A 27,976-nucleotide genomic window follows, 5' to 3' on the forward strand; every position below is an offset into this window, starting at 1 on the left:
TTCTCCTTCTACATAATCTTATCAGATTGCTAATCAAGTGCTCATCAAACACAGGATATGATATAGGCTTATCAGCCTTATATAATATCCTACCCTTATCAGCCCAATATCATATCCTACCCTTATCTTATTTTGTCCACCAAACGAGCCCTAAGAGTCTTGCTTGCCTAGAGAGTGCACCCATTTTGAACTTTCATCTGTTCTATATTGAAATTCATCCAAGAGTCAACCAACAGTCAACACAAATGCCAACTCAGCTAAAGTACAAAACCTTTGTAGGATTGTCGTTGTTTTATATCCCCATATTTTTTTTTATATTTTAATCAATTCATCGCTTTACGACTAATTTGATTCGGGATGGATTCTGAGAATAAGGTTTTAAACTTCTCTCAAATACAATACTGGGAGGATTGAACACATACTCTCACTTGCTCAATTCTCTGACGCCAACTAAGCTATTATCATGTACGTCTTTATATGATTAATTCGATTTTCCTCTTCATTAATTATAAATCTAGGTATGATGGGCCACTCACATTCTAATGCATGAAACGTGATTAGAGGGGGGAAATTTAATAGGCTACTAATACCTCATCCAGCCAATAAAAACATAACACATGTTTATGAATTGTTTACACAAGAGTTCGAGTGATGGCTCTGTGGTGGCTATTAAGAATCATTTGAACTAGGATGTCCAAAAGATTTTGCAATTTCGTGTATGAATTCAAATAATTGTCGTCCTGTTTATGTTTATTCTTCGTGCTATTTTTTTTAGATGGTGGAGGTTTTTTATCTTAATAAGGAAGCTTAGGGGAAATGGAGGAGGAAACGATTCCAAGAAGAAAAATTATTAGATAGGTTATAATTTTTTTGCAAAGATTTGTTAATAAATTATTATATTGAACTATGAACTGTAATTTTAAAAGACAAGAAATTGTTTCATTTTTTAATCAAACCTCGATAAGTGATGATGAAAGTACAGAGACTTCAAAATGGGTTGGTGAACCAAAATCAAATAGACGAATTATTTTTATTTACACTATCATAATCTTATGTTTCAATTATTTGCTTTTAGAATTTGATTGGACGAAAATAAAAATGTCTTAGTGTTATATCTACTAGGACCTTTTAAGTATGCTTGATAAAAGCCTAGTTTAAAAAGGCAAGCAATATCCATAAAGGAAAAAGTATTTATTTTTAATTTTAAAATCTAAAATAATAGATTTTTTAAAGAAAAAACTCTGTTCAAGAAAAAAGCTATAACTGATTTTTTTTTTCAACACTATTATCTAATGCACACTTTTTCCCATTACCAAATTTTTTTATGCATGCAAGTTAATTTAATGTTCTCCATTCCATCGTCCCGTCTATGAAAAGAACAAAAACGCTATAATCGCATTTGGGTGTTTTCGTCCGATACATATCAGCAGGATTATGTTCACCTATCTTGGCAGGAACACTTTCAGTCCTAAGCAGTAATGATTCTCTTATTGTTGACTGTCAAGGACGTTCATTTTACAATCTACACCAGTGTAGTTCAAAAATATAACACTACAACTAACAATAAACAGGGGGAAAATTCCAGATAATGGGAATCAGGAACCATTCCATAAGGATTGCATTCATTCAACTTGAAGGTGGTGGCATGCCATGGTTATTGGGAGGTGGTGGTGGCATTGAGGACTGATGATATGCCATAGGCCGCCCACCTTGTTGTTGAGGTGGGGGTGGTGGTGGCGGTCGCCAAATAGGTGGTGGTTGGCTTGCCATTACCGTTGGTGGTGGAAGAGGCCTTGGAGGAGCCGGAACAGCTTGTGGAGGTGGTGGCATCTGCATACCAGAGTGAGGTGGCCTAAACTGCTGCATTTGAGGTGGAGGCATTACAGGTTGTAGCATTGCTTGACCTGGCTGTTGTTGATGCCATGCTGGTTGTCCAGCTACCGGCATCGGCTGGAATGCAGCTGCCTGAGGGGGTGGTGGACGGAGAGCAGGAATAGGAGCTGGAGCAACCCCATTAGCGAAGGGGCGGGGAGGCACTGGAGCAGCAATGGTACCATTAGCCTGAGCAACATTGGGAAGTGTTGGAGGCCCACTGGCAAATAAAGTATGAGGCCTGCTCTTCTGTGCACTTGGATTGCTAGCAGCCAAAACTCTTTCTGCATCATAGAAGACATGTGAGCGGATAGCTAGATAATGCAGAAATAATATGCATGAATCAATCCAAAAAACATATAGATAGATGCAAGAAAGAGGCGCACCTGCTGGAGTACCGTGCCTTTCACCTTTAGTGTCTTTCTTATATGCATATGATACTGTAATTTGACGATTGCAAAGATATTGTCCATTCATTGCCTATGAAATATAGAAAAATTTCACCATGAGGGAATGCTTACTCCTTTTTATATTCTATGGTTAAGTATGATTTGGATACCCAGAGAACAACAAAATTGAAACACATTACAATTTATAAAGGTAATATTAAAATAAGGGTCAAACGCACTTTATCCTCCTGATTTATAATTAGTGAGGTGAAATCACAAAAGATGTATAAGTAAAAAGTGGAATGATATACGTTAGTAAGGTGTCAGTATAATCAAAGGTCAAATGGAGATTATAGTAAAACAATATGCCTTCCTACTCTCTTTTAACTTTGCATAATGGCAAAAACATTAAGGCTATGTCTGGATTGACGGAAAGGGACAGAATGGAGCAGAATGGAACGGAATTACATTAACTGTCATTGTTTGGATTGTTTAAAGTACGATGCAATGGAATGGAACCACAGAATGTATTGCATCCATCCAATACCTTTATTTTTCCTTCGCCCAGGGGGGGCATGGATTGGAACCATGCTATATAGTAAAAGGAAAGTTAGAACTCTAACATTTCACCCATTTCGCAAACAATGCAATGGAGACTTTCATTTATTCCATCATAAAATATCCAAACAATGGCATGGTAATTTTATTCCATTTCATCCCATTCCATTCCACTCATCATTATGTATCTAAAGTCCAAACATAGTCGAAATGTTTAAAGTTAGTCATTCATAAAACTCTCAATCAAAATTAATGCTTTATTTAATATTTGTTATTGTTTGTTAGGGTCATTTGCTACACACATAAATTTAGAAGTGCATTATGATGGGAAGATAAGAGGACAAGTCTAAAGCAGTGGTAAAATTTCTTCTTTGTGAAAGAGAAGTCACACATTTCATGGAGTGCTTTATTATGGTGGGAAGATGACATTACTGAGTATGAGGGTGGCAATATGGTTAGATTGGATGGAGAGGAAGTTGAGGAGCTAGATTACTTTTAAGTTATTAGACATACTATTATTCACATAGGAATCCAGTTTAATACTTGATACCTGGATGTGATTTTGATGTAGATTAAAGCTTCTATCATATGATATTGATGTGTATGCATGATTAAGCTGCATATAGAGTATATGATGTGTATGCATGATTAAGCTGCATAGAGAGTATAGCAATGACATGGTGTCACCTATCTACATGACAATGTTTTAGAAGTTGACACAATTATTGATAGCTTCAAGTTCCAACCGCTGGAAAGAGTAATTATAATGTTGACTGTGAAGTTGAGGAAGAAGCAGGACATTAATTATATCACATAGCAGTTTAGTTTATTATGTTGAAGTTAACAGTTAAATTAGATGGAAGGAAGTATTTACAATAAGTTATGTCAAAAGGAGTAATTTTCCTGATTCAATAAATGAGGGAGAAAAAAGTAACTTAAGGAATAAATCAGGGGGGGAAAGTGTATTTGACCCAAAAAATAAATGGGAATAAATATAATATAAGAATGGACATTTGAGTATAGACTATTTGCAACTGTTGCAAGCCACAGGAAAATAGAGTTGAAATGAGAAATGTGGAATCTGTTTATATCGGAAAGAGTAGAATAAGTTTTAACAAAATAATGAAAGGTTAACTTGATACTACATTCCTACAAATGATGACTTAGGTATACCTCAATAGCTGAATCAGATGCCTCAAATGAATCATAGCTAATGAAGCCAAAACCACGGGAATTTCCTGTCTCAGGATCTCTCATGATCTGCAACAAAAAGCCCTGAACATCAGATCATATGCATAATTTTGGGTAAAGTCAATCCATCTAAGGATGGAGGGTTGAGACAGCCAAAGCAGTATAATTTGCTTCACAATATATTCGGTAAAGTATGAAATAGAAACTGTAAAGAAATATAGAATTATAGAACTGGTTTTTCTGTTTAATGATCTGAGTGAAATGCACCCAGCAACATGCTATTTATACACAATGATTTAGTAAATACAAGTGATATTTACAAGACCGCTTCCTAGGTTATAGTACCCACTAACATTTAATGTTAGTGCTCCATTATACATTAAGTATGACAATTTCCTATGCCACTAATGGTTCAACTTCTTATGCCACTAATAGTTCAACTTGCCACACTCCCCCTCAAGCCGGAGAATAGACATTTTCCATTCCCAGCTTGGATACTATATTCTGAAATGCTGAACTTCTCAATCCTTTGGTGATATGTCAGCAAGTTGTTGTTGAGTGGAGACATAAGGTGTGCAAATTATCCCACTTTCAAGTTTTTCTTTGATGAAGTGTCGATCAACCTCTATGTGTTTGGTGCGATCATGCTAAACTGGGTTACTAATTGCAGACTTATTGTCACAATAAAGCTGCATTGGTCCTTCTCTTTTAATCCTTAAATCATCAAGAAGAATTTTAAGCCACAATAGTTCATAGACTCCTTGAGCCATAACTCTGAATTCAGGCTCTGCATTGCACTTCTCGTGCCACTACATTCAAATTTTTACTTCTCATGTTACTAAATTTCCTCCAAAAAAAAGTGCAGTGACCAGTAGTAAACCTGCGGTCATTTGGTGATTTTGCTTAGTTGGCATCAGTGTATGCTTCCGGCAGTACCGCTCCTCCTCATTTGAATAGAATGCCTTTTCCAGGTGTCCCTTTAGGTGGTGTTTGGTTTACGGCTTTCTAAAATTTTCCTATGCAAATGAAGTAAGGTTTCCAGAAAGCTAATGTTTGGTTCAGCAGATTAACACATAATCCCCATCCATCCATTTGCATTGCTTTTTCAACTTTGTCTTGGAAAGATAGGTTTTTGCACTGTTTATAAAGACTTTTTGTAGGTGGTTTTTTTTTAAAACCCAGGTAAACCACTGTTTACAATCAGCCAACACACACGTTTCTTCTATGTCCGTTGGGAAATGATTAGGGGTAAAGGGTAGCAAGGTTGATTCAGCCTTTTTTAAAATCAAGATTATTGTAGTAAAAGCATATTTTTTTCCCCATCTATATTTTATCAAAAGCCAAACATAGACTTTACAAAAGTTACCTAATTTTCCCGGTAAAATTTTTTCTTACCAAACTACTTTTTTTACATTTTCCTATCAAACTCACTTCCCAACCATTTCACTAGTAATCTCATTTCCCTATTATTCATACAAATTTCTCTTCAACCAAACACCCCCTTAAGATAATGATTAACTCGGTATGCAACATGCAAGTGAGTTTCCTTTGGGTTGTGCATAAACTGACTTATTACACTTACAACAAATGCAATGTCTGGTCTTGTGTGTAACAGATAAATGAGTTTTCCTACTAGCCGTTGATACATTCATTTGTTCACCGAATCATCTTCAGCTAGTCCCAACTTTAGATTGGGATCAATAGGCGTGTGATATGAACCTTGGGATATACAACCCCAAAAGCTAGCTCAAACGGTGGGAGTGCTCAAGGTCTTATAAACCCCACATTAGTTGCCCAAACAACCAATGTGGGACTCCAAGTCCCATACCTTGCAAATGGGTCTTAACATTCCACCATGCTCCGCAACCCCGGTGCCCACGAGGGTTGGCTTTGCAATAGCTTTTTACTAGTGGGCGAACTTTGCAATGTCAACATCATTGCTTGCGCCGCTCGATTGCAACTAGAGACATAGTGGAAGGCTCTGATACCATTTGATAAGAATCTGGGATGCACCACCCAGAAAACTAGCTCAAAGGGTGAGAGTGTCCAAGGCCTTATAAACTATAGTTATCAAATGCGGATTGCGGCATGTCGCAACCAACCCCGAAAAATGCTATAGCGTTATAGCGGGTTGCAGTTGCGGAATAGATATATGACAAAAATAAATATTTTTTAAAGTAAGAGATAGCAGAAGTGACAGAGACAGACGCAGATAGAGTAAAAAAAACCCTTAAATTTTATCTGTTACACATTTAAATTTAGGACAAAATTGACATTTTGCCTTATGACAGCAATATGGCTGCAAATGCGATCGCAATGGCCGCTATTGCAGCGAGGCACCGCAACGCCCATACGGCGCGGCTCGCGGCGCTATTGCGGCGCAATTAACTACTATGTTATAAACCCCACATTAGTTGCTCATACAACCAATGTGAAACTCCAAGTCTCATACCTTGCAAATAGGTCCTAAAAGCGTGCTGGATGGTTTACATGAAGTGTTTCTTGTCTCCTTGAGATGCCCAAAGAGTAGGAGTGTCTCAGGCCTTATAAACCCCACATTAGTTGCTCATACAACCAATATGGGATTCCAAGTCTCATACCTTGCAAATGGGTCCTAACAGCGTGTTGGCTGGTTTGCATGTGGTGTTTCTTGTCTCCTTGAGAAGATCAATTATATATTTTTGTGGAGAAATAAAAATTCCTTGCTTGGAGTGAGCAACCTCAATTCCCATAAAGTACTTTAATCTTCCCAATGTCTCAATTTCAAATTCACTGGCTAAATGTTGGCTCAAGGCTGTTTTCTCTTTATCGTCATCCCCGGTCACAATTATATTATCAACATACACTAAAAGGACCATAACTCCCCCTGAAGGGGAATGTTTAATGAACAATTTGTGATCTCCTTGGCTCTAACTATATCCTTTGTCAATTATAGCTTTTGAGAACCTTGCAAACCAGGCCCTTGGAGATTGTTTTAGATCATACAATGCTTTCCTTAATTTGCAGACTTAGTTTTTTGGGAAAACACTCATATCCTAGTGGCACATCCATGTAAATCTCTTCCTCAATGTCTCCATGTAGGAAGGCATTTTTAACATCAAATTATTGCAAGTCCTATCCATAATTTGCTGCAAGAGCCCACAATACTCTAACAGTGTTCATTTTTGCAACCGGAGTCCAGAGCAAACGTCTCTTGATAGTCAATCCCAAAGGTTTGGGTGTACCCTTTGGCTACTAATCTAGCCTTATACCTTTCAATGGATCCATCCACTTTATACTTCACATTGTACACCCATTTGCAACCAACAGTTATCTTTCCTTTTGGAGGCGGCACAAGCTCTCACGTTTTATTTTTCTCCAATGCTTCCATTTCATCATTCATGGCTTGTCTCCATTTTTCATGGGTGCCTCTGATACATTTTTGGGAATGGTTATGGAGTTGGGATTTAGAAGAAAGGCTTTATGAGATGGAGAGAACCTGTCAAATGATAAAAAAGGTGTAAGGGAATATAAAGGTTTCTTTGTACACTCCCTGGTTCCTTTCCTAAGAGCAATGGGTAAGTCAGCACCCTGCAATGAAGAGTTAGATGGTGTTCCTTGATAAAAATCTGGATTAAATTCTTGAGCTAGTTGAGGTTCAAGAGCGACCTTTTCCCTTCTTAAGTATACCTTTCCTTTGCTGGATTTTCCATTTTCAAGTGTTGGAGAGAAGGACATGACAAATGTAGGCTTGGATATAGACTTATTTAAAGGAGAAACGAATTTAGGTGAAAGTGGTGTATTTAGAGGAGAACTGGATTTAGGTGAAGGTGGTGGATGTGTTAAAGATGGATTTTCTGAACCTGAATTGGTGAGTGCATGTGGCTTATTTATTTGAATAAGAGTTGTATCAAGGGTAGAGTAGTCTTCCTCCGTGTCTTCCTCGGTTAAGATCTCCCCCTGAAGAGAATGAGGAGTATAATAGGTTGTAACTACGTCGAAGGTGACATCAATGGACACGTAGAACCATTTGGTAAGGGGATGATAGCATTTATACCATTTTTGAGTAGATGAATAGCCAAGGAAGATACATTTTTTAAGGCTCTTGGGTCCAATTTGCCTTTATTTTGGTGATGGATATGAACATAACATAAACACCCGAAAATGTGAGGGGAAGGGTTACTGGTAAGATTTATATGAAGGTAAAAGGAGGTTAGGACATCCACTGGGCTTTTGAGGTCTAAGACTTTGGTTGGGAGACAATTTATGAGATAAGTAGCTGTTAGGAATGCTTCCTCCCAAAAATGTTTAGGAGCTTTGGTTTGAAACAATATGGCTCGAGTTTTTTTCCAAGAGATGGTCATTTTTCAACTCTGCTACCCCATTTTGTTGCAGGATATAGACACATGATGATTCATGAATGATTCCCTCCTTCTGAAAGAAAGGAGAAAGAACAAGATTGAAGTATTCCTTGGCATTGTCTGTTTTGAATTTTTTGATGCTGGCCCAAATTGGTTTTTGATCATTGAGTGAAAATTGGGCAAAATTGTACTTATTTTAGACTTGTGTTTCAAAAAAAAAATATCCAAGTTACTCTAGTGCAATCATTAATAAAAGTTACGAACCACTTGGCTCCAGAAACATTAGGGGTAGAGGATGGCCCCATATATCACTATGAACAAGATCAAAAGGCTTTAGGCCCCTTGTATTGCTGATTGGAAAAGTTACACGCTTGTGCTTGGCAAATTCACAAATTTCACAGTGAAAATCACTAAGGTTAATTTTTGAAAACAAGGAAGGGAAAATGCATTTGATGATCTGAAATGATGGATTTCCAAGGCATTGATGATGAAGCCAGATCTATTTGGTTTGATCAGAATTGATGGAGTTCTCATCTTGGTCATTTGTCAAAAAGGTTACTCCAGTGGTCTCAAGAAGGTAGAGGCCGTCTTGTTCCTTAGCATGCCCAATCCTCCTCCCGAAATTTTTCTCCTGCAAAATACAAGAGTTTGGATCGAATAACGCACGACAAGACAGATCCATGGTTAGTTTCTTGATGGAAATTAAGTTGGTAAATAATTTAGGTACATGAAGGACATTTTTAAGGACAATTAAGGGGGTGAGGTGAATGGTTCCAATTCCTGCAACTGTGAGAAGGCTACCATCAGCTGTGGCAATTTTCCTGCTACTGGGACAGGGTGAATATTCAGAAAAATAGATGAAAGGTGACTCGGTAGCTCCAGAATCAAGGATACAAGAGTTAGACAAAGAAGTTTCTAAGGCATTTAGACCCATTGAGAATGAGACCTTACCTAAACATGCCAAAGAGCAACTTGTAGAAAATCAGAATTCAAATTCAAATATTTTTCCGTTTTTATTTATTAGGAATAATTAAGATTAATTAGGATTGATTGTTTTTTATTTCCTATTAGTTAGGATTAATTGTAATTAATTAGAATTAATTGTGATTAGGTTTAGTGAGTCATAGCTGAGTCATTCTTATGATTGTGATTAGGTTTGGTGAGTCATAGCTGAGTCATGTTTAGCTATTTTTTCTTGTATAAATACTCCTCATTCCTCATGTAATTATTCAATATCGATATACTGAAAACCTTTTTCAATATGGTATCAGAGCAGGTTGGTCCTGAGAAAACTCGGCCACCACAACCACCTTCAAACCGGCGGCACAACGCCGGAAAACTCAACCTCTAACCATTATTAAGGTTATTTTCCATTCCTACTAAGTCCCAAGAGCAAAGTAAGGCTACCAATTACTGTAGAAGGCAAAATCCCAACTTTCCACCGCCGTCAGCCACTTCAGCGGTCGTCGGAAAATTTTTCCGGCGACATTTCCGACCAAGATCCGCACCATTCGAAACAGAAGGAGCCGATCTACAAGTTTCAAGAAGGACCATCGGATTCTGCTGAGCCACGCGCTAGAGACAGGACGGAGCGTCCGCCCTACGCGTTACCACACGCAGCCATGTTGATTGAAAGTAAATTTCTATCCAGCAATGTTGCTCAACAAGGTATAGCGTTCCATGTTGATAATAGTAGTCGATGGATTCTTGATTCAGGGGCTTCAGATCATATGACAGGTAATGCAACCTTATTTTGTTCTTATATCCCTTACTATCAACAATTACGAATAAGAACAGCAGATGGCAACTTCTCTACTATTGCTGGAAAAGGATCCATTAAACTTTCTGAACACATTACTTTGAACTCAGTCCTTCATGTTCCCTCTCTTACTTGTAACCTTATCTCTATCAGCAAACTTACGTCTGAGTTACATTGTGTTGCCAAGTTTTCTGTCAATACTTGTGTTTTCCAGGAACAGAACTCGGGGCTGATGATTGGCAGTGCTAAAGAGGAAGAAGGACTTTATTATTTAGAAAAAGATTCTTGTGAAGGAAAAAATTTTGTGAACCACTCGGTATGTTTGTCTGATGATTGTAATGATGTTTTGTTGTGGCATCGTCGGTTAGGACACCCAAATTTCATTTATCTTCAGAAGTTTTTCCCAAGCTTATTTATCAATAAAAATCCCAGTTCTTTTTCTTGTGATATTTGTCAGCTTACAAAACATTCTCGTGTTTCTTATCCTCCTAGAGTCCATCATGATTCTTCTCCATTTACCTTGATTCATAGTGATATATGGGGTCCAACCCGTGAAAAAAATATCTCTGGTGCTCGTTGGTTTATAACTTTCATAGATGATCACTCTAGGGTATGTTGGGTATACCTTCTAAAGGATAAGTCTAACGCTGCATCCATTTTTAAAAACTTTCATGCTATGGTTCAAACTCAGTTCCAGACCTCTATCCAAATTCTTCGAACTGACAATGGTACTGAATATTTTAATTCTGTTCTTGGAAACTATCTCAGCCAGCATGGTATTCTTCATCAAAGTTCTTGTCCTAACACCCCTCAACAAAATGGGGTGGCTGAAAGAAAAAATAGACATCTCTTTGAAGTTGCTCGAGCTCTTATGTTTACCATGCATGTCCCTAAATATTTGTGGGGGGAAGTTGTCTTGACTGCAGCATACCTCATCAATCGGATGCCTTCTCGTGTCCTAAATTTTCAATCTCCTTTATCTTGTCTTACCCACACCTTTCCTTCTTTCCGGGCTCATTCTTCCCTTCCTCCCAAGTTGTTTGGCTGTGTGGCTTTTGTACATGTTCCTCCCCGTCAAAGGTCCAAGCTCGATCCTAAGTCCATTAAATGTGTCTTCATAGGATATCCTCCTAACCAAAAGGGCTACAAGTGTTACTCATCTTCACTTCGTAAGGTCTTTGTTTCTATGGATGTCACATTTGATGAGACAATCTTTTTTTCCTTCGACTTCTCTTCAGGGGGAGTCTATTGGGGTTGATGAAGATAAGTCTTAGAAACCAAATGATTCTGTTGTTTTGCCTTTGCCGTTAGAGACAGGGGGAGTCATTATGCAAAAGACAGGGGGAGTTAATATGTCAGATAATGGAGATCCTCCCAGGAAATGGGGAAAGTTTTACAGCAGGCGAGAATCACCTCAGGAGCCTCTAGACTGCCAGGATTCTGACTTGAGTCTTAGTTCCAGCAACATTGATACAGCCAACCTAGATGTGCCTATTGCTCTCCGAAAAGGTACTAGATCTTGTACTGCTCATCCTATTTCTCATCATATCACATATGAAAAGTTGTCCCCAGGTTTTCGTGCTTTCAACACTATGTTAGACAGTACAAAAATACCAAAAAATATCCAAGAAGCACTTGATGATCCAAAATGGAGGAATGCAGTCTTTGAAGAAATGGATGCACTCAACAAAAATGGAACTTGGGAGTCTGTAGCATTACCCAGAGGAAAGAAAACAGTAGGTTGCAAGTGGGTGTTCACAATAAAGTTTAATGCAGATAACAGCATCAACAAGTATAAGGCCAGACTGGTTGCTAAGGGATTCACTCAAACTCATGGGATAGACTATCAAGAGACATTTGCCCCTTGCCAAGCTTAATACTATCCGAGTTCTTTTATCACTTGCTGCAAATCTTGGTTGGCCCTTGCAACAATTAGATGTAAAGAATGCTTTCTTGAATGGTGATCTACATGAAGAAGTTTATATGGATCCACCACCTGGTTTTGAAAATGGAGACGATTCAGTATGCAAGTTGAAAAAGTCTCTCTATGGTCTTAAACAATCTCCTAGAGAGTGGTTTGAGAAGTTTACTCAAGCTGTTAAGGGAAGAGGATTCCTCCAAGCTCAGACTGATCACACTTTATTTTTAAAACACTCTAATGGTGGTAAAATTGCTATTCTCATTGTTTATGTTGATGACATAATTGTCACAGGTAATGATTGCGAGGAGATAAGCTCTTTGAAGAAATGTTTAGCTAATCAGTTTGAACTGAAGGATCTTGGATCTCTCAAATATTTCCTAGGCATGGAAGTTGCTCGAAGTAAGGCAGGAATTTCTTTAACTCAGAAGAAATATATTCTAGACTTGTTACAAGAAACAGGAATGCTTGGGTGCAAGCTAGCAGAGACTCCAGTTGAACCCAATATTAAATTGGGAATCGAAGATGGGAAAGAAGTTGACAAAGAGCAGTATCTGAGATTGGTGGGGAAGTTTATCTACTTATCTCACACTCGGCCTGATATTGCATTTGCAGTTAGCATGGTTAGTCAATTCATGCATTCTCCTGAGGAAAAACACCTGAGTGCAGTTTATAGAATTCTGAAGTATCTCAAAAACATCCCTGGTCGAGGATTGTTCTTTAAAAGAGGACACAAGAGGATGATTGAAATATATACAGATGCAGATTGGGCTGGCTCTGCATTGGACCGAAGATCCACTTCAGGATATTGCACCTATATTTGGGGAAATCTTGTGACCTGGAGAAGTAAGAAACAAACAGTTGTTGCCCGGAGCAGTGCAGAAGCAGAATTTCGGGCTCTAGCCCATGGTATTTGTGAAGGAATTTGGTTAAGAAGACTCCTTGAGGAATTGAAGATCTCTTTTTCCCCACCTGTCAGAGTGTATTGTGATAATAAGGCTGCTGTCAGTATTGCTCAAAATCCAGTTCACCATGACAGAACAAAACATGTGGAGGTTGATCGCCACTTTATCAAAGAAAAAATAGATGATGGAAGTGTATGTATGGTGTATATTCCTACCAAAGAGCAGATTGCAGATATTCTCACTAAGGGCCTACACCGGCCAGCCTTTGAAGACTTGATTGGCAAGTTGGGAATGATCAACATTTACCTCCCAACTTGAGGGGGAGTGTAGAAAATCAGAATTCAAATTCAAATATTTTTCCGTTTTTATTTATTAGGAATAATTAAGATTAATTATGATTGATTGTTTTTTATTTCCTATTAGTTAGGATTAATTGTAATTAATTAGAATTAATTGTGATTAGGTTTAGTGAGTCATAGCTGAGTCATTCTTATGATTGTGATTAGGTTTGGTGAGTCATAGCTGAGTCATGCTTAGCTATTTTTTCTTGTATAAATACTCCTCATTCCTCATATAATTATTCAATATCGATATACTGAAAACCTTTTTCAATACAACTACATGTAGGTTTCTCAAGACCGTCAATGAGTGCCTTGAGTTGTCCAATTTCTTCCTGATTTAGGCCTTCAATGGGTGCAGGATTTTCAGATATAGCAATGCTACTAGTGGTGTATTCATCATGAGATGCCATCCTTAGTTCAGCTTATATGGTGAGGAAGGAAAAATATATTATGGATTAAAGGGTTTTTTTTTCTTTAAAAGAAGCAGCAATTAAGGCTACTATAGGAAAACAAAGAAAAAAATTGGCAATGAAGGCCAAAAAATTATCAGAGGGTTGCAGCGGTAGCGGTCAGAGCAGTCCCAAATTGGTACTGCTCCGATACCATGTAAAGAAATATAGAATATAGAACTGGTTTTGAGTGAAATGCATCCAGCAGCATGCTATTTATACACAATGATTTAGTAAATACAAGTGATATTTACAAGACCACTTCCTAGACATTTAATGTTAGTGCTCCATTATAAATTATGACAATTTCCTATGCCACTAATGGTTCAACTTCCTATGCCACCAATGGTTCAACTTCACATAACAATAGCCATTTACAAATATATATACCATATAAATGGGATATTGGAAGAGTTGATGAAAAATAAATATGTTAATTTCAGCTAATAAGAGACGGTAAAAGATGGTTATTGTTAACCCAGCCATATATGAATTTATTGTCATCTGCTTGATACAAGAAATTATTTGAAATGGATCAAATAGTAATGCCAAAATGAGAAATAAAGAAAATGGAGAAGCATGAAAAGTATGAGCAATTGCTACTAGCCGGATACTGTTACGTAGTGACACAAACATTATGCTATTGGTGTAATGAAAGATATTAGAAGAACAAAACCTTTGGATTAGTAACAATAACTCCAAATGCACTGAAAGTATCATACAAGAGCTTCTCATCTACATCCTGCAGCAACATCAGGAACAGTCATGTTAAATCTCAAAGCTCAACACATGAGTTTGTTAAACACTCGCACAATTTGGTGACTTACAGGATCAAGGTTTCCAATGAAAAGGTTTGCCCCAACATCCAAGCTCTTTTTATCTTGGGATGCCTGGAACCAAAAAATAGTAAAATAATACTCTTTAATAAAGTAGCATTGATGCTGATTTCTCTTTGATCAAGTGACATGGACATTGATGTAAGATTGAAATACAGCAGGACTTCAACAGAGTACAACAAAGTTCGTAAAAACAAAAAGTAAATATGATAGATTAATTAACATGTGGAGAAAAAAAGATATTCAATTGTAAGAGTGAATGATATCTTGGAATGACACACAACAAGGGCTGGGAAAAATAAAAGATGAATATTACATATTAGTTAGTACTTAAAACACAATTGGTGTGCAAGAATGTGGATTCATTCTTGCATACCTTCCGTGGAATGAGGATACCTATGTTTAGTATAAGAAAAAAGACATGGAAAGTTAATTCCATTATACGACTCTAAGCCTAGACTCCTCAAAGACAAGAACTGACATTCGATCCGAAAGTGGTGGTAATGGAGAGTCTGGCAACAATGAACCAGTTGATGCTTGCTTTGTTTCCTTATTTATCATAATTAATACTTTCATTCCACACGCAAACATATAATTAACATGATTCCACTCAAAAGAGAACCAAGCGTGCGCTCTCTCTCTCTCTCTCACTCTCTCTCTCTCTCTCTCTCTCTCTCTCTCTCTCTCTCTATATATATATATATATATATCACACACACACACAGAGGACAAGAGTCACGGTATAAGATTCATATGGAATACCTTATTTACACGTATTGGTTTTCCATAGAGTTTAATCATGTTAAGCACCTTGATGGCCTGCAATGGAAGAAAAAGAATAGCAAATAGTCAACCATTAGTCAGCAGCTGCTAGCTTTAGAGAGGTTGCATGTGTGATTTGCAAATAAATGGTCACAGTTTTCGAGAACACTTACATAGTCAGCATCTTCTTCACTCCGGAATTCAACAAATCCATAACCTTGATGTTGGTTGGTCACTCTGTCTTTTGGAACATAGACATTTACTGAAACAAATGAAAGGAAAAAAAGCTTATATCCAACCCTGAAATATCAAAGAAAATCAATCACAATAAAAATTTAGTTCCAGATGATGAGACATACCCACTGGACCTGCCTGAACAAACAGCTCCCACAATAACTCCTCAGTTATCTGATAGTAGGCAGCACACAAGAAAATCAGTTAACCCTAGAACTGGTAATTAGGGGTGAAGGGTTTGTGGACAGCAGGAAGCATAGAGAAAGTGGAAAATAGGAACCTGAGGGTCCAGATTTCCGACATAAGCAGTAGCATCTTGATTCCTCTCCGCCGAGTGTTGACCCAACAAATTTGCTCCCACACCAGGTGCTATTCGAGTTGTCATCGAACAACCTTACACTCAAAGGACGGGGAAATTAAGGTAAACAAGTATGTGGGTTCAATTCAGTTTGCCTTTCGGAAAACAATTTGATTAAATCAAACCAAACCAACCCAATCATATTCAGGTTAGATCAATTCAGGTTTTACATATATTTATTTTTATAAAAACAACATTACAAAAAAATACAGGAGAAAAATAAAATTTAAATCCTATTCTTCTACAAATATGCTTGAAGATGCATACTTAAAAATTAAAACCGAAGTATGAAACCCAAAAGAAAGTAGGACATTTACCATAATAGATGGATGTGACAAACCTACCAAGCAATAATGTATGCACAAGCTAACCGTGTCTCTGCCAATGCAATGACATGCAAATTGCCTGATGAAAACAGAACTCCATCTTATTTCCCTATTTACTTTTTCTACATTTTTTATCGCCCTCCCCAAAAAACGAAAACATATAAACCTCGGGTTCTAGCATCCACATATGGCCAATATAGATGAGACCCGAGATTCTGAATAAAGATATGAAACAGACAAATCCATTTATGAACTAATCCCCCATATACAAAACAGCATCTATGATTATGACCATTTAACCGGTGATTTTGTATTTTATCAAACACAACACTCCTTCTTTTCGAAACAAAATCCAATATATAAATCACTACAAATTAATCACAGGACAGAAGTAAAACCAAAGACAAGTTTCAAACATTCATTCATCCAAAAAAAAGAGTTACACTATCAAAAACTCAACTGTCAGCATATATCACACATTAGTTTAATTTCCAAAAATTTCAGACATTTCATCAAACAGGTCGTAGGCAAGTATGCATATAGATTAAATCCTCAAAGTACTTATAACCCGCCCTACACAAGGCATCAAGCATCACTCATCACTCTACATGATGTAGGTAGACTTAATCATCGATACAAACTAGAGCATGGACCCAAACTTATACTGGAGGAAAAAATAAATAAATGAGAAACACGAAAAAAAATAGTAATAATTGAGAAAATTATTCTAATTCTTCCTTCCTACGTGAAATGTGAATGCATATCAAATTATCAATACCTTCAGATCAAGGGCTTACCGTGAACCAAAGCCTTGAGAAGCAGAAGGCAGGAGAATGAGACCCCAAACCGTCACCACGCAACGCGTGAGCTCTGAACTTTGAAACCAACTGGTCTATGGCGAATGGGCAGGGCCACGGAGAAGTAATCGGCGCCGACGGTAGGGTTTGGCTAGCTTCACGGTGACAAAACGATAGAAACCCAAGGCTAGGGGTTTTGGTTCAAAACTTGATATTTCACCACCCATCAAAACGCACCGTTTTCAGAATTTATAATATGGGCCGGGTTGGACGGTTTAAAAAATGTTTAATCCGAAACCCAACAGAAATAATTGCGCTTTTACTCACTTTCACTTGGTTTTTTAATTGATGACTTTTCACTTATAATCTCTTACAATTTATTTTTTATTATTTATTTTTATTAATTTAATAATTATAATTTATTAGGTTATATTTATTAATTAATTATTAATTTTCATAAATTATAATGGATGAATTGACAAAAATCAATGGTAAAAAAATAGGTTGTAAAATTTTTAGGTTGAAAGAATAACGCCCCTCTTTATAATTAGAAATACATTATAAATTTTATTTAAAAGATGAAGTATAATATTATAATTATTAATGAAAAATTATTAGAATGAATTTTAATAATTCTATAATTTATAATATGTATATTTCTTTCAAAATTTTAACCATTACTTTGCCATTACATTTAAAATTATAAAAATTATCCACATTTTTCATTTTGAAATACCCTCGTCACTTTATCACATATTCTTTTTACTCAGGTACCCAAACTAAATCAATCAGAATTTTTCATGTTGAATAAGATTGGGAGATACAATGTTATAAAAACTAACCTGACCCTGTGGATTCGACTAGTTGATTTGTAAATCGGATCTCTAATTAGTCCGATTTAGATATTGAACCGATTATTCATTTGATCCGATATAAAATCGGTAAATTGGTTCTAATCTGGATTCAACTGACATTAAACTAGCATCGATTTTTTTAAAAAAAATTAGGTTTGTGGAATTTTGAACAAAATGCTTGAAAAATGCCACTAATGAGATTTGAACCTAAACTATGTGATTATAATTTAAAGCATTTACCACTAATTTTATATTTATTATATTTTATTATATATACTTAATTTATACAGTTAAACCAGTAACCCATTGGTTGAACCGGTGACCCATTGACCCAGTACCTCAATCGAGTTGATGACTGGTTCAAATTTGATAACACTGGTTAGATAGGTTCTCGGTGTTAGAGTTTCTATAATTATTGTGAGCCGCAATCAATTGTATTTATTTTTTTATTTTTATAAAAACAGACTAAATCACGATCCATGTGAGGGTGTAATGTAAAGCCCATTTAACTAAGTGATCATTTGGTTTGAACTTAGATATTTGTAACACTGATTAGTGTAGGTAAGAGTGTAAGCCTAACCTCACGATGAGAAGGAGAATAGAGTTAATAAGTTTGGCTAGGTCCCTCTGCATTTACTGTACGTTTCACTCCACAACTTGCCTCATTGATAGTTGTGATCAGGAAGTAGTGTGAATTGCAACCGAATATACTAGTCTTTCAAACCTTCGAAGTAAGCAATATACCTTTTTAAGAAATCAAGAATCATATCTGTAACAAGCATACCTATAGACCTTTTGGAATTTTAATTTTATATAATCATATTTTATGATTTCTTACACTCGAGTGTATCCAAGTGTTGATCGTACCTAAATCCTAGTCACTGAAATTGGCATTGTACATAGGTCAATTACGCCATTCACATTGAATGATCATTTGCTTGCATTGTCTTGCTTCCATTTTGTGCTATGTCATTACCACCCACTAAACTTGATTTGTACACCAATTTCCTCTATTTGAATTTTTCAGTATAAATTCTTACACTAAGATAATCATCACTTGCTTTTACTTCTTTTTTTTTTTGGTAAACAAAAAAGCCTATGGCCCGAAAAAGAAAAAACATGAAAAACTATCAATCCTAAGGAGGAAAGCACACGACAAGCTCCCTACACCCATAGAGGGAAGGTCTGCCATGTACAACAAATAAATACCACTAGGAGGTTCAGCATAAAATAAATGGTCCTCTTGATCTGTCGAATCTAGCAAGAAGTTAGCCAACCAGTCGGCACATATGTTTCCTTCTCTGAGAGTATGTTGAAGACGAACCTGCCAATCCATCTGTAACCACGTCCGTATACGAGAGAGCAAATGCACCTCACAGACTACTGCACCATTTTTGGTGAGCCCAGTGATCGCCAACAGCGAGTCATTTTCCAAGATAACTTTTCTGTAACCATCATTCCAAGCCTTCTCAAGACCTTTAAGGATGCCCCAAAGCTCAGCTCTAAATGAGGAACTAAAACTCAGTTTGTAAGCAAAACCTCCAATCCACTTCCCATTTGAATCACGAATCACACCCCCACAAGCCGCCCAAGCAAGATTACCACGAGCAGCCCTATATGTATTAACTTTCACAAAACCATAATCTAGAAACTTCCAACTAACATTGAAGATAGAATAAACTGATTTTTTATTCATCCCACCCATACCATGCAGTGCATCCTTTATATCCATCACAAGTCTCCTAACCACATCAGCTTTGATTATAGAATTTTTATTATAGAATTAGGGACCACTTCCTTTTGATTTACCATATTCCTCAACCACCAAATTTTCCAGCACATAAATAGGAAAGTGGTAAGCCATTTATCTGATACACCTACAATATCATTTGCAAGCCACTGCTTAGTATCTAATGTAAAAAAATCAGACACCTTTTGAGTCATAACAAGTATATCCTAAAGCAGTTTCATACCACTGCAATCTCTGAATACATAAATAATTGTTTCTGCTTCTGTCCAACAACAAGGACATGTATTATCACAATTGGTCCACGTAGAAATTATACTCTTTGTAAGCAAACGTTGATGCAATAGCTTCCACGCAAAGATTTTGATCTTTTGGGGACCTTTCCAACTCCACAAACGATTCCACATTCTCTTTGTTTCCTTATCAATTCTTCATTGATTTGTTAGGCAATTATACAAATCTTCCACATAAATAGAATTAGAATCCGGAAGAGACCACACCCTCTTATCAGCACCATCATCAAACCTGGGAGGGAGGATGATACAGATGACATCAATAACATTATTTGGCAACCACTACTGCAGTCTCTCAAAATCCCATTTGCCCGATGGAGATACAACATCTGCAACCTTCATGTTGTCAAATATCACATGATCTTCCTCCTCAACAAACTACTCAAGAGATCCTGAAATTGGAAGCCATTTATCCCTCCAATGCCTAATCTCCATTCCATTGCCTAACCGCCACACAAAATTATCCTCCAAAACATGCCACACTTTGCACAAATTTTGCCAGAGATTAGAATCACCTTTCTTTGCTTGAAACTTCATATCTCTTCTATGACCAGCCTTGTATTTCGCATGCAACACTTGACCCATAGATGATCTGGTTCAGAAAAAAAAAATTCCAAGCTTTTTTAGCTAAGAAAAGCATCATTCATTTGAGCCAAACGTCTCAATCCTAAACCACCGTGTAATTTTGGAGTTGTAATGACATCCAAACTAATGGAGTGGTGTTTACGGTTATTCTTTTTATCATCCCAAATGAAATCTCTCTGTAATTTCTCAATATTTTCCCTAACCATCAAAGGCAACTTACTACTGAGAAGCAGAAATTGAGGCCAGCACCGACTGAGAAAGTGTAACGCGTACTGCTTGTGAAAGAGTTTTCCCCTGCCAAATACTCAACTCGTCTTTAACCTTCTTCACAACCTCATTATATAAACTTTTGGTCATTCTACCTTGTTGCATCATAGCACCAAGATATCTTCACATATTCTTCATGCATTTAAAACCACTGATCTGCACAATTTTATCTATGTCATCCCTTGGGGTATTCTTAGAGAAATACACGCAAGTTTTCTCCACACTAAGCTTTTGGCCTGACATCTCCTCAAATAATTGCAGACACTTCATAAGAGTATGGATTTGATCCTTTTTTGCTTCCATGAACATCATCAGATCATCTGCAAATTCTAAATGAAAAATCTTCGGACCCCTAGTGCCAACACGGATAGGTTTCCAACGACCACCATTAGTAGCAGTAGAGGTGATATGAGTTAATTTTTCTAGTACCATTACAAACAGGTATGGGAGAGAGAATCCCCCTAGCGGAGACCTCTAGAAGAAGAGAACTCATCAGTTTTACCGCTATTCCATAACACATTGGTTCTAGTAGTGGAGATGCAATGCATGATAACATTGGCAAATGAATCCGGGAAATGAATTTCCTTCAATGGTTTGCGCAAGAACTTCCAACTCACTCTATCATAGACCTTGATGAAATCTATTTTAATAGCCATATATGTTTTTCTCCCCCTCATCCTACTCATGCTATGAATTAGCTCTTGAACAATTGTAATATTATCTTGAATTTGTCTATTGGGAACAAAACTCACCTGAAAAGGATAAATGATTTTATCCATCAGATGTTTGAGCCTAGTAACAATAATATTTGTCAGCAACTTCTACATGACTGAACATAATGAGATCGGACGAAATTGTGTAACAGAATCAGGCATTTTAATTTTAGGAATTAAAACCAAAAAGGATGAATTAACTTCTTCAATCTTGTTCGGGCAGTTCCACAAATTCTTTATTGCACACTAGACTTGAGCTCTTACTTTACTCCACTGTCTTTGAAAAAAAATTACAGGATAACTGTCAATCTCAGGGGCTTTGAATGCACCCATGGAAGAGAGGTTCTGCTATATCTCATGATCATTAGGAGGAATTATTAGTGACTGCAACTCATCATGAGAGAGCCTAGGCTACATATTTTTCGAATCAAGCCATCTTCTATCCTCAACTTCCTTTTTGAAAGATTTTTATAGAAATTACAGACATAAACCTCCATATCAATAGGATCCTCAATCCATGTATTCATGTTGTTGCGAAGTCTAGTAATTCTATTGTGACCTTTTCGCATAACTGTTTTAAGGTGATAAAATCTTGTATTTTTATCCCCTTCAACTATCCACTTATGCCTAGATTTCTGAAACCACATTAACTCCTCTTGATCAAGAGTTACATTTAGTAAATTCTGCAGGTATTTCTCCATTTCTTGTAGTCTGTGAGAGTCCATTGCATCCCTTTGCATTTGAATATCAGCAATCTTCTGATTGAGACTTCTCTTACAGTTATTTATATCCCCAAATACATCTCTATTCCACTTTTTAAGGTGGGGGTAAAGCTAGAGAGCATATGGGTAATAGCCATATCAGTGCACCAACTTGCATCCATAAGACTACCAAAGTTAGGATGATCTAACCAAGAGGCCAAAAATCTAAATGGCCTGTCAATCCAATGTTGACCACGATTTGAAATAGATAAGACAAGAGGGTTATGGTCAGACAAAATTCTAGGAAGAGTCCGAACTTCGGCATTTTCGAAAGTTACTCTCCAATTCGCTTTAGCATAAACTCTATCTAATTTCTTAAACACCTTCTCTAAGTGACTCCACTTAGGCCCTCTCCTGGTAAATTTAGATCCCGAGCAGTCAACATGTTTAACATGGCATCTATCCAGAAAAGCTTGAAACCTGCAGCATTTGGCAAGATCAGGCTGAGAACCACCTTTTTCTCACTACTACATCTGACATCATTGAAATCCCTCGTTAAAATCCATGGTTCATTAATAGCAAGGCTCAATTGAAATACCTCTTCCCACATCAAATGTCTAGTCTCCTCATATGGATTGGCATAGATCGCAGTACATAAGAAATTTCTGCAATTGTCCACTTCCAACTTCATATGAATAAACTGGTTGGTCTGTTTAATGAGTTGAATGTTAACTTTCCTAGAGTCTTAAAGCACCCAAATACCATCAGAAAACCCGCTAGCTTCCTTAACAATTACTTGGTCAAAATTTAACCTCTTTATTTTTTTATTGCTGATCACCTCGCTAGTCCTTGTCTCCATGAGAACCAGCATGCAAACATCATGCTTATCCACAATAACTTGAGAGTACGAGTTAATTTAGACTTTTACAATTCCAAAAAATAACAAACATTAATAATTATAAGAATTGTGCGCGGGTTTAGATTGAACCTGCAATACTGAATTCGACAGCAAAACTGAGTGTTTGTCCTTTTGTAGATATTCTTCACCCTCGCCTCTATACACCTGGCTGTCGTTGTGGATTGGATCAGGAGGTCTGGGATCCTTATCAATTGCCATATCACATTATAGTTATTATTTTTACATTTGATGAAATTATTATTTTTTTCAAGTCTTTATTCGATATATCATTTTTTTATATAAGATATGTGAATGACTAATAAATGTAAGAGAAAAAATAAGTTTTAAAAACTTGAGTTAATTAACACCAATTGAGCTACACTGATTATATTTCAATATTATGTCTTGTTATGACAAAAAAATCAGTTAGGGAAAGGAAGTGTTTAGAATGGGCCAAGGATGAGAATGTATGCATGGAACATTGATGTTAGCTTAGTAAGAATGGAAAATGTATATATAGAACTTCAGTTAGGATCCCACATGGACTAAGGATTGTTGGGATATTCAAGTGTAATGAGTCCCACATTGATTGATAATGAGCTAAGTGAAATGTACATAAGTAGATAGACCTATGAACCCAATGCCTTAAGGTTTTGGGTTGTGAAATGGTGTAGTATCCACTTAATATGGTGGTCTTTCTTAGCCCATTGGTGGTGGTCTCCCGCCACGGGCTTCTCCGTTGGACATGCCTGACAGTGGTATCAGAGCCGGATTGGGCTCGAGCTAGCCAGATGTTTGGTTATTAGGAGGCGAGTTGAGTACTTTGGCTTTAGGGTACTCGGTTGAGGAGGAGTATACTAATGTGGGTTTCACACTTGAGGATGAGATTGTTGGGATATTCAAGTGTGATGAGTCCCACATTGGTTAATAATAGGCTAAGTGAAATGTATATAAGTAGATAGATCTATGAACCCAATGTCTTAAGGTTTTGGGTTGTGACATGGTGTTGTACCCACTTAATATGGTGGTCTTTCTTAGCCTATTGGTGGTGGTCCCCAGCCACGGGCTCCTCCCCTGGACCTAATTGACAAGGATTACGTACAGAGCATTCGTTTAAAGCATTGGCATTGGTTTAGTGAATCACGTAATTGAAACACAGAACGAGTATTTAGGAAATTTTTAATAAACAATACTTATTAAAATTATCTTTTATTTCGTATATTACATGAATCACATCAAAATTATCTTTTATTTCGTATATTACATGAATCACATCAAAGAGAGTTTATTCAAGTGATACATACTTGATTCCACTTAAGTAAGATCTCGGTTTAAGTCCTTGTGAATACAAAAAATTCTCTTTGGGAAATCTAGCCCCACCATAATGTGGATATTTCAGACTCAAACAGAACTATCTTCGTGGAGGATACCTATAATTTATCTATATAAAAAAACTTATTAATATGCCCAATCAAATAGTATTACACATCTCTATAATTATATCAATTATAATCAGCAATCTAAACTCAAGTAAATATTATTATTAAATTAACTTTATGTCAAAATTTAGTTATTCTTAATTTTTTATAGTTAACAAATTTATTGCTGATTATTTTTTTACTTTTAAATATCTTATTGTTAAAAATATTTAGAAAAATCATGACCAAGCTAGATACACGACCCAATCAAATAGACTTAAATGCCCAAATAAATATGTCACTTAAATCATAAATCTTAACACTTGCATGGCATTATTGCAATTTTTTTTCCAAATTTAGCACTATTTATAATTTTTTATGATTATCTTATTAAGGAAATTATTTCTTTATAATTCAAATTGTATTAAATATTTGATCAAGATTGAAAAAAAAAAATATACAACTATGTTAATGAAGTTGGAACGTATAACATCAGGCAAATTATTTAAGTGATTCACCACTAACCCATTCCTAATAATTTACTTGAAATATTTTAAAATTACCAAAAAATTCAAAATTATCTAATAAGACACCCAATCAAACGAGAACTTTTTTGGTGAAGCTAGAGGTGGCAATATGGGTTGAGTCCGGTTAGTTAATCCGCCAAAACGAGATGGGTTGAGTTGAGGTTTTCAACTCATTGCAACCGGCCCTGCCTAAAAAGCGGGTCAAAATGGATTCAATCAGCCGTGTTATAATTAATTTTTTTTACAATTAAGTAATATTTCATTTGTCATTAAGTTTTAGTGATATCCAAATTTTGTTTATCTTAATACTCCCTAGAAAAATAAAGAATAAAAATTTTATTTATGAAAAATGTTATCTATATATGGAGACAAATGAGTTCCTAAAAAATGTTAATCGAATGTTAGTATACATTTAAGATTGAAACAGGAAAAAATTAATAGGAGTGTGAAATAAAATAAAATGATATTATAAAATTCATAAAATATAATTTATTTTTAAATTTTAATTAATTTTTTAATTGGCAAGTTAGTTGATTGACTCGTCAACCCACCATAAAACGGGGTGAGTTTTATTTTTAACCCATATTCAATGGCGAGTCAACTTGTTACGCCCCATTTTTGGCAGCCCATATTGCCACCCCTAGGTGCAGCTGTAGCAGCATACATCTATCCAAAAGGAGTAAAAAAAGGGATTTAGATTAGTGTTATTAAAACACCAAGTGGGAATCAAACCCAGCACTTTGATGTGAGGAGCACTACTTTGAACCACTATGCTAATCGAACCCCATACATTGAGGATAGCTAATATAGTAATTACCACTAGACTACATCAGGTTATTGTTTGAATTGTACCATTTAAGATATTTATTATACAATTAAGTATAAAATATAAATTTATATATATACTCTCTGAAGCACGGACTCGTTGATTATTTGAAAATGTGTGTGTTGTCCGACACGCGGTCAATATTTTGGGATACGTGGTCAACTCTTCGACACGCTCCGACACGCAGTCAACTTTTTCCGACACGTGGTCAACGCTCGGACACATTTTTTTTAGTCTTAATTTTATTTTATTAACTAAAAATAAAAAAATCATTTATAAATCAATTTTTTTCTGTTATGATATTTGACATGAAAAATTATTTTTGTTTATATTTATGTTATGAAATTTGAATATTTGATTGGTTATATAACTTATTATGGACTATTATATCTATTAAATATAAATTATATTATATATATTAAAATATTGTTTAATATCAAAACGTGTCCCAACGTGTCAAAATATGCCATTTTTTAGAATTAACGTGTCGGCGTGTCGTGTCGTGTCCCGTGTCAGTGTCCGTGCATCATAGTATATACCCGGTTCATGCGGTTCAACCAGTGACTCATCGGTTGAACCATTGACCCAGTACCTCGACCGGGTCAATAACCGGTCCGGTTCTAATAACATTGATTTAGATTTAGATGTAAATAACTTAAAATATATGGATCAAAGTGGAAAAAAATTTCTTCTTTTAAAAATAGATGTATCCATAGAAGTACATCGGCTCCACAATAAAAATATCTCAATCAAACAAGATAACACATCTATATTATTTTGTAAATTAGAATCAATAATCTCAACACTTACCTAAATTATGGCTGGCTGAATTTTCAGTAAAAATTTAGTTATTTGTTATTTTTTACAATTAGTAAAATTATTTATTATTTTTTGAATTTTTTAAATTAAATTGCATCAAATATATATTATATTCAATTAGAAAAGAGTTTAAAAAGAAAACTATGACCGAATAATATATCTTATAAATAATCATACACACTCCAGTTATTATGTCCATTATAATCACCAAGCTTAACACTATCTAGATAATTTAGGACATGTTTGTTTTAAGAGATTTTATATATATATATATATATATATATATATATATATATATATATATATATATTTGTGAATAAATTCCCAAAATATCATCTTAGAGTATATTTATTTCATATTTTTAACGATTTCTGCAGAAAATGTAAGTTATTCATCAGCAATTCAATAATTCATGTTCAATATTCTACATGCAAGAACATGATACAGGATCTTTAGAGATCATGATTTTCACATAAGAGCGTACCTTTCTCCATTAGTGCGGAAGAACTTTGATGATAGAAAATTGTTTCTCAGAGTCTTTACCTCTGCTTTCCTTGTATCGTCTATGACAGGGATCTGATACAACTTTTATGGGCAGACCATGAAGGAGAGAATTCTGAGAGATAATCATAATCAGAGACTCACCATTTTTCTCTTTATATAACTGAACCATGTCACCAGTTACGGAGTTTCAAATAACTCCCTGTAACTTCCCATTAATGTGAAACATCAAAACGTCAATTACCATTAATGCAAAACGTAATGTTATAAAAAAAAACGTTAAAACGTCGATTACCATTAATGTGAAACGTCAATTACCATATAGCCTCTTTTATTTTTAATTAAACCAATTGACACACGTTACACATGAGACACAAATAGTTTTACATTCTCCCACTTGGCTCATGTCATAAGGTGTCCCTTCATGATTTAATTAACATTCACTATAATGCGCATTTACTAGGCTAAAGGTTCCATACATTGACGTCATCATAATTCATTATTAGAAATAAAATCAACATGAGTCATGGCGGTTGTATGCTATCAAGTCGGCATAGTCCCTTCCATGTACTACTATATTGACTATTCTTCCTAACATATACTTTAATAGGAAGTGTACATTATGTCCAACAATAATGTCTTCATAACGGACCATAATTATTTTCAATATCATCAGATATACTTGCATGCATACATAAATTGAAAATAAGACAATAACAGAAACATATATTCAGCAATGAGCTTAGAGTGTCAACACTTAATGCATAACTATAATTTTCATCATTCACTAGC

The 27,976-nt window shown here is 35.8% G+C and overlaps 1 protein-coding gene across 1 annotated transcript; it reads right to left on the reverse strand.

Annotated features, from left to right (window-relative positions):
- Nucleotides 1-1,405: 1,405 nt before the first annotated feature.
- On the reverse strand, nucleotides 1,406-17,204 carry LOC133316502 (uncharacterized). The gene is made up of 10 exons (XM_061518260.1): nucleotides 17,036-17,204; nucleotides 15,835-15,947; nucleotides 15,680-15,728; nucleotides 15,494-15,582; nucleotides 15,321-15,377; nucleotides 14,550-14,612; nucleotides 14,399-14,464; nucleotides 3,993-4,079; nucleotides 2,259-2,352; nucleotides 1,406-2,156 (listed from the first exon to the last, which is right to left on the reverse strand). The coding sequence occupies exons 2-10, from the start codon at nucleotides 15,937-15,939 to the stop codon at nucleotides 1,627-1,629; spliced, it is 1,140 nt and encodes a 379-aa protein (XP_061374244.1). The 5' UTR covers nucleotides 15,940-15,947; nucleotides 17,036-17,204; the 3' UTR covers nucleotides 1,406-1,626.
- Nucleotides 17,205-27,976: the final 10,772 nt, after the last annotated feature.

The sequence above is a fragment of the Gastrolobium bilobum genome, unplaced genomic scaffold (assembly GCF_033153095.1).
Source record: "Gastrolobium bilobum isolate Gb01-03AN ecotype WA unplaced genomic scaffold, APGP_CSIRO_Gbil_v1 utg8685, whole genome shotgun sequence".
Taxonomy (NCBI): domain Eukaryota; kingdom Viridiplantae; phylum Streptophyta; class Magnoliopsida; order Fabales; family Fabaceae; genus Gastrolobium; species Gastrolobium bilobum.

Bases quoted from the DNA above. Each gene is read 5' to 3' on its own strand.
- LOC133316502 (XM_061518260.1), bottom strand. From the start codon at position 15,939: ATGACAACTCGAATAGCACCTGGTGTGGGAGCAAATTTGTTGGGTCAA. The intron at 14,465-14,549 runs GTAAGTCACCAA...ATGTTGCTGCAG, and splicing joins TCATTGGAAACCTTGATCCT to GATGTAGATGAGAAGCTCTT. The intron at 2,157-2,258 runs GTGCGCCTCTTT...TCTATGATGCAG, and splicing joins AAGGCACGGTACTCCAGCAG to AAAGAGTTTTGGCTGCTAGC.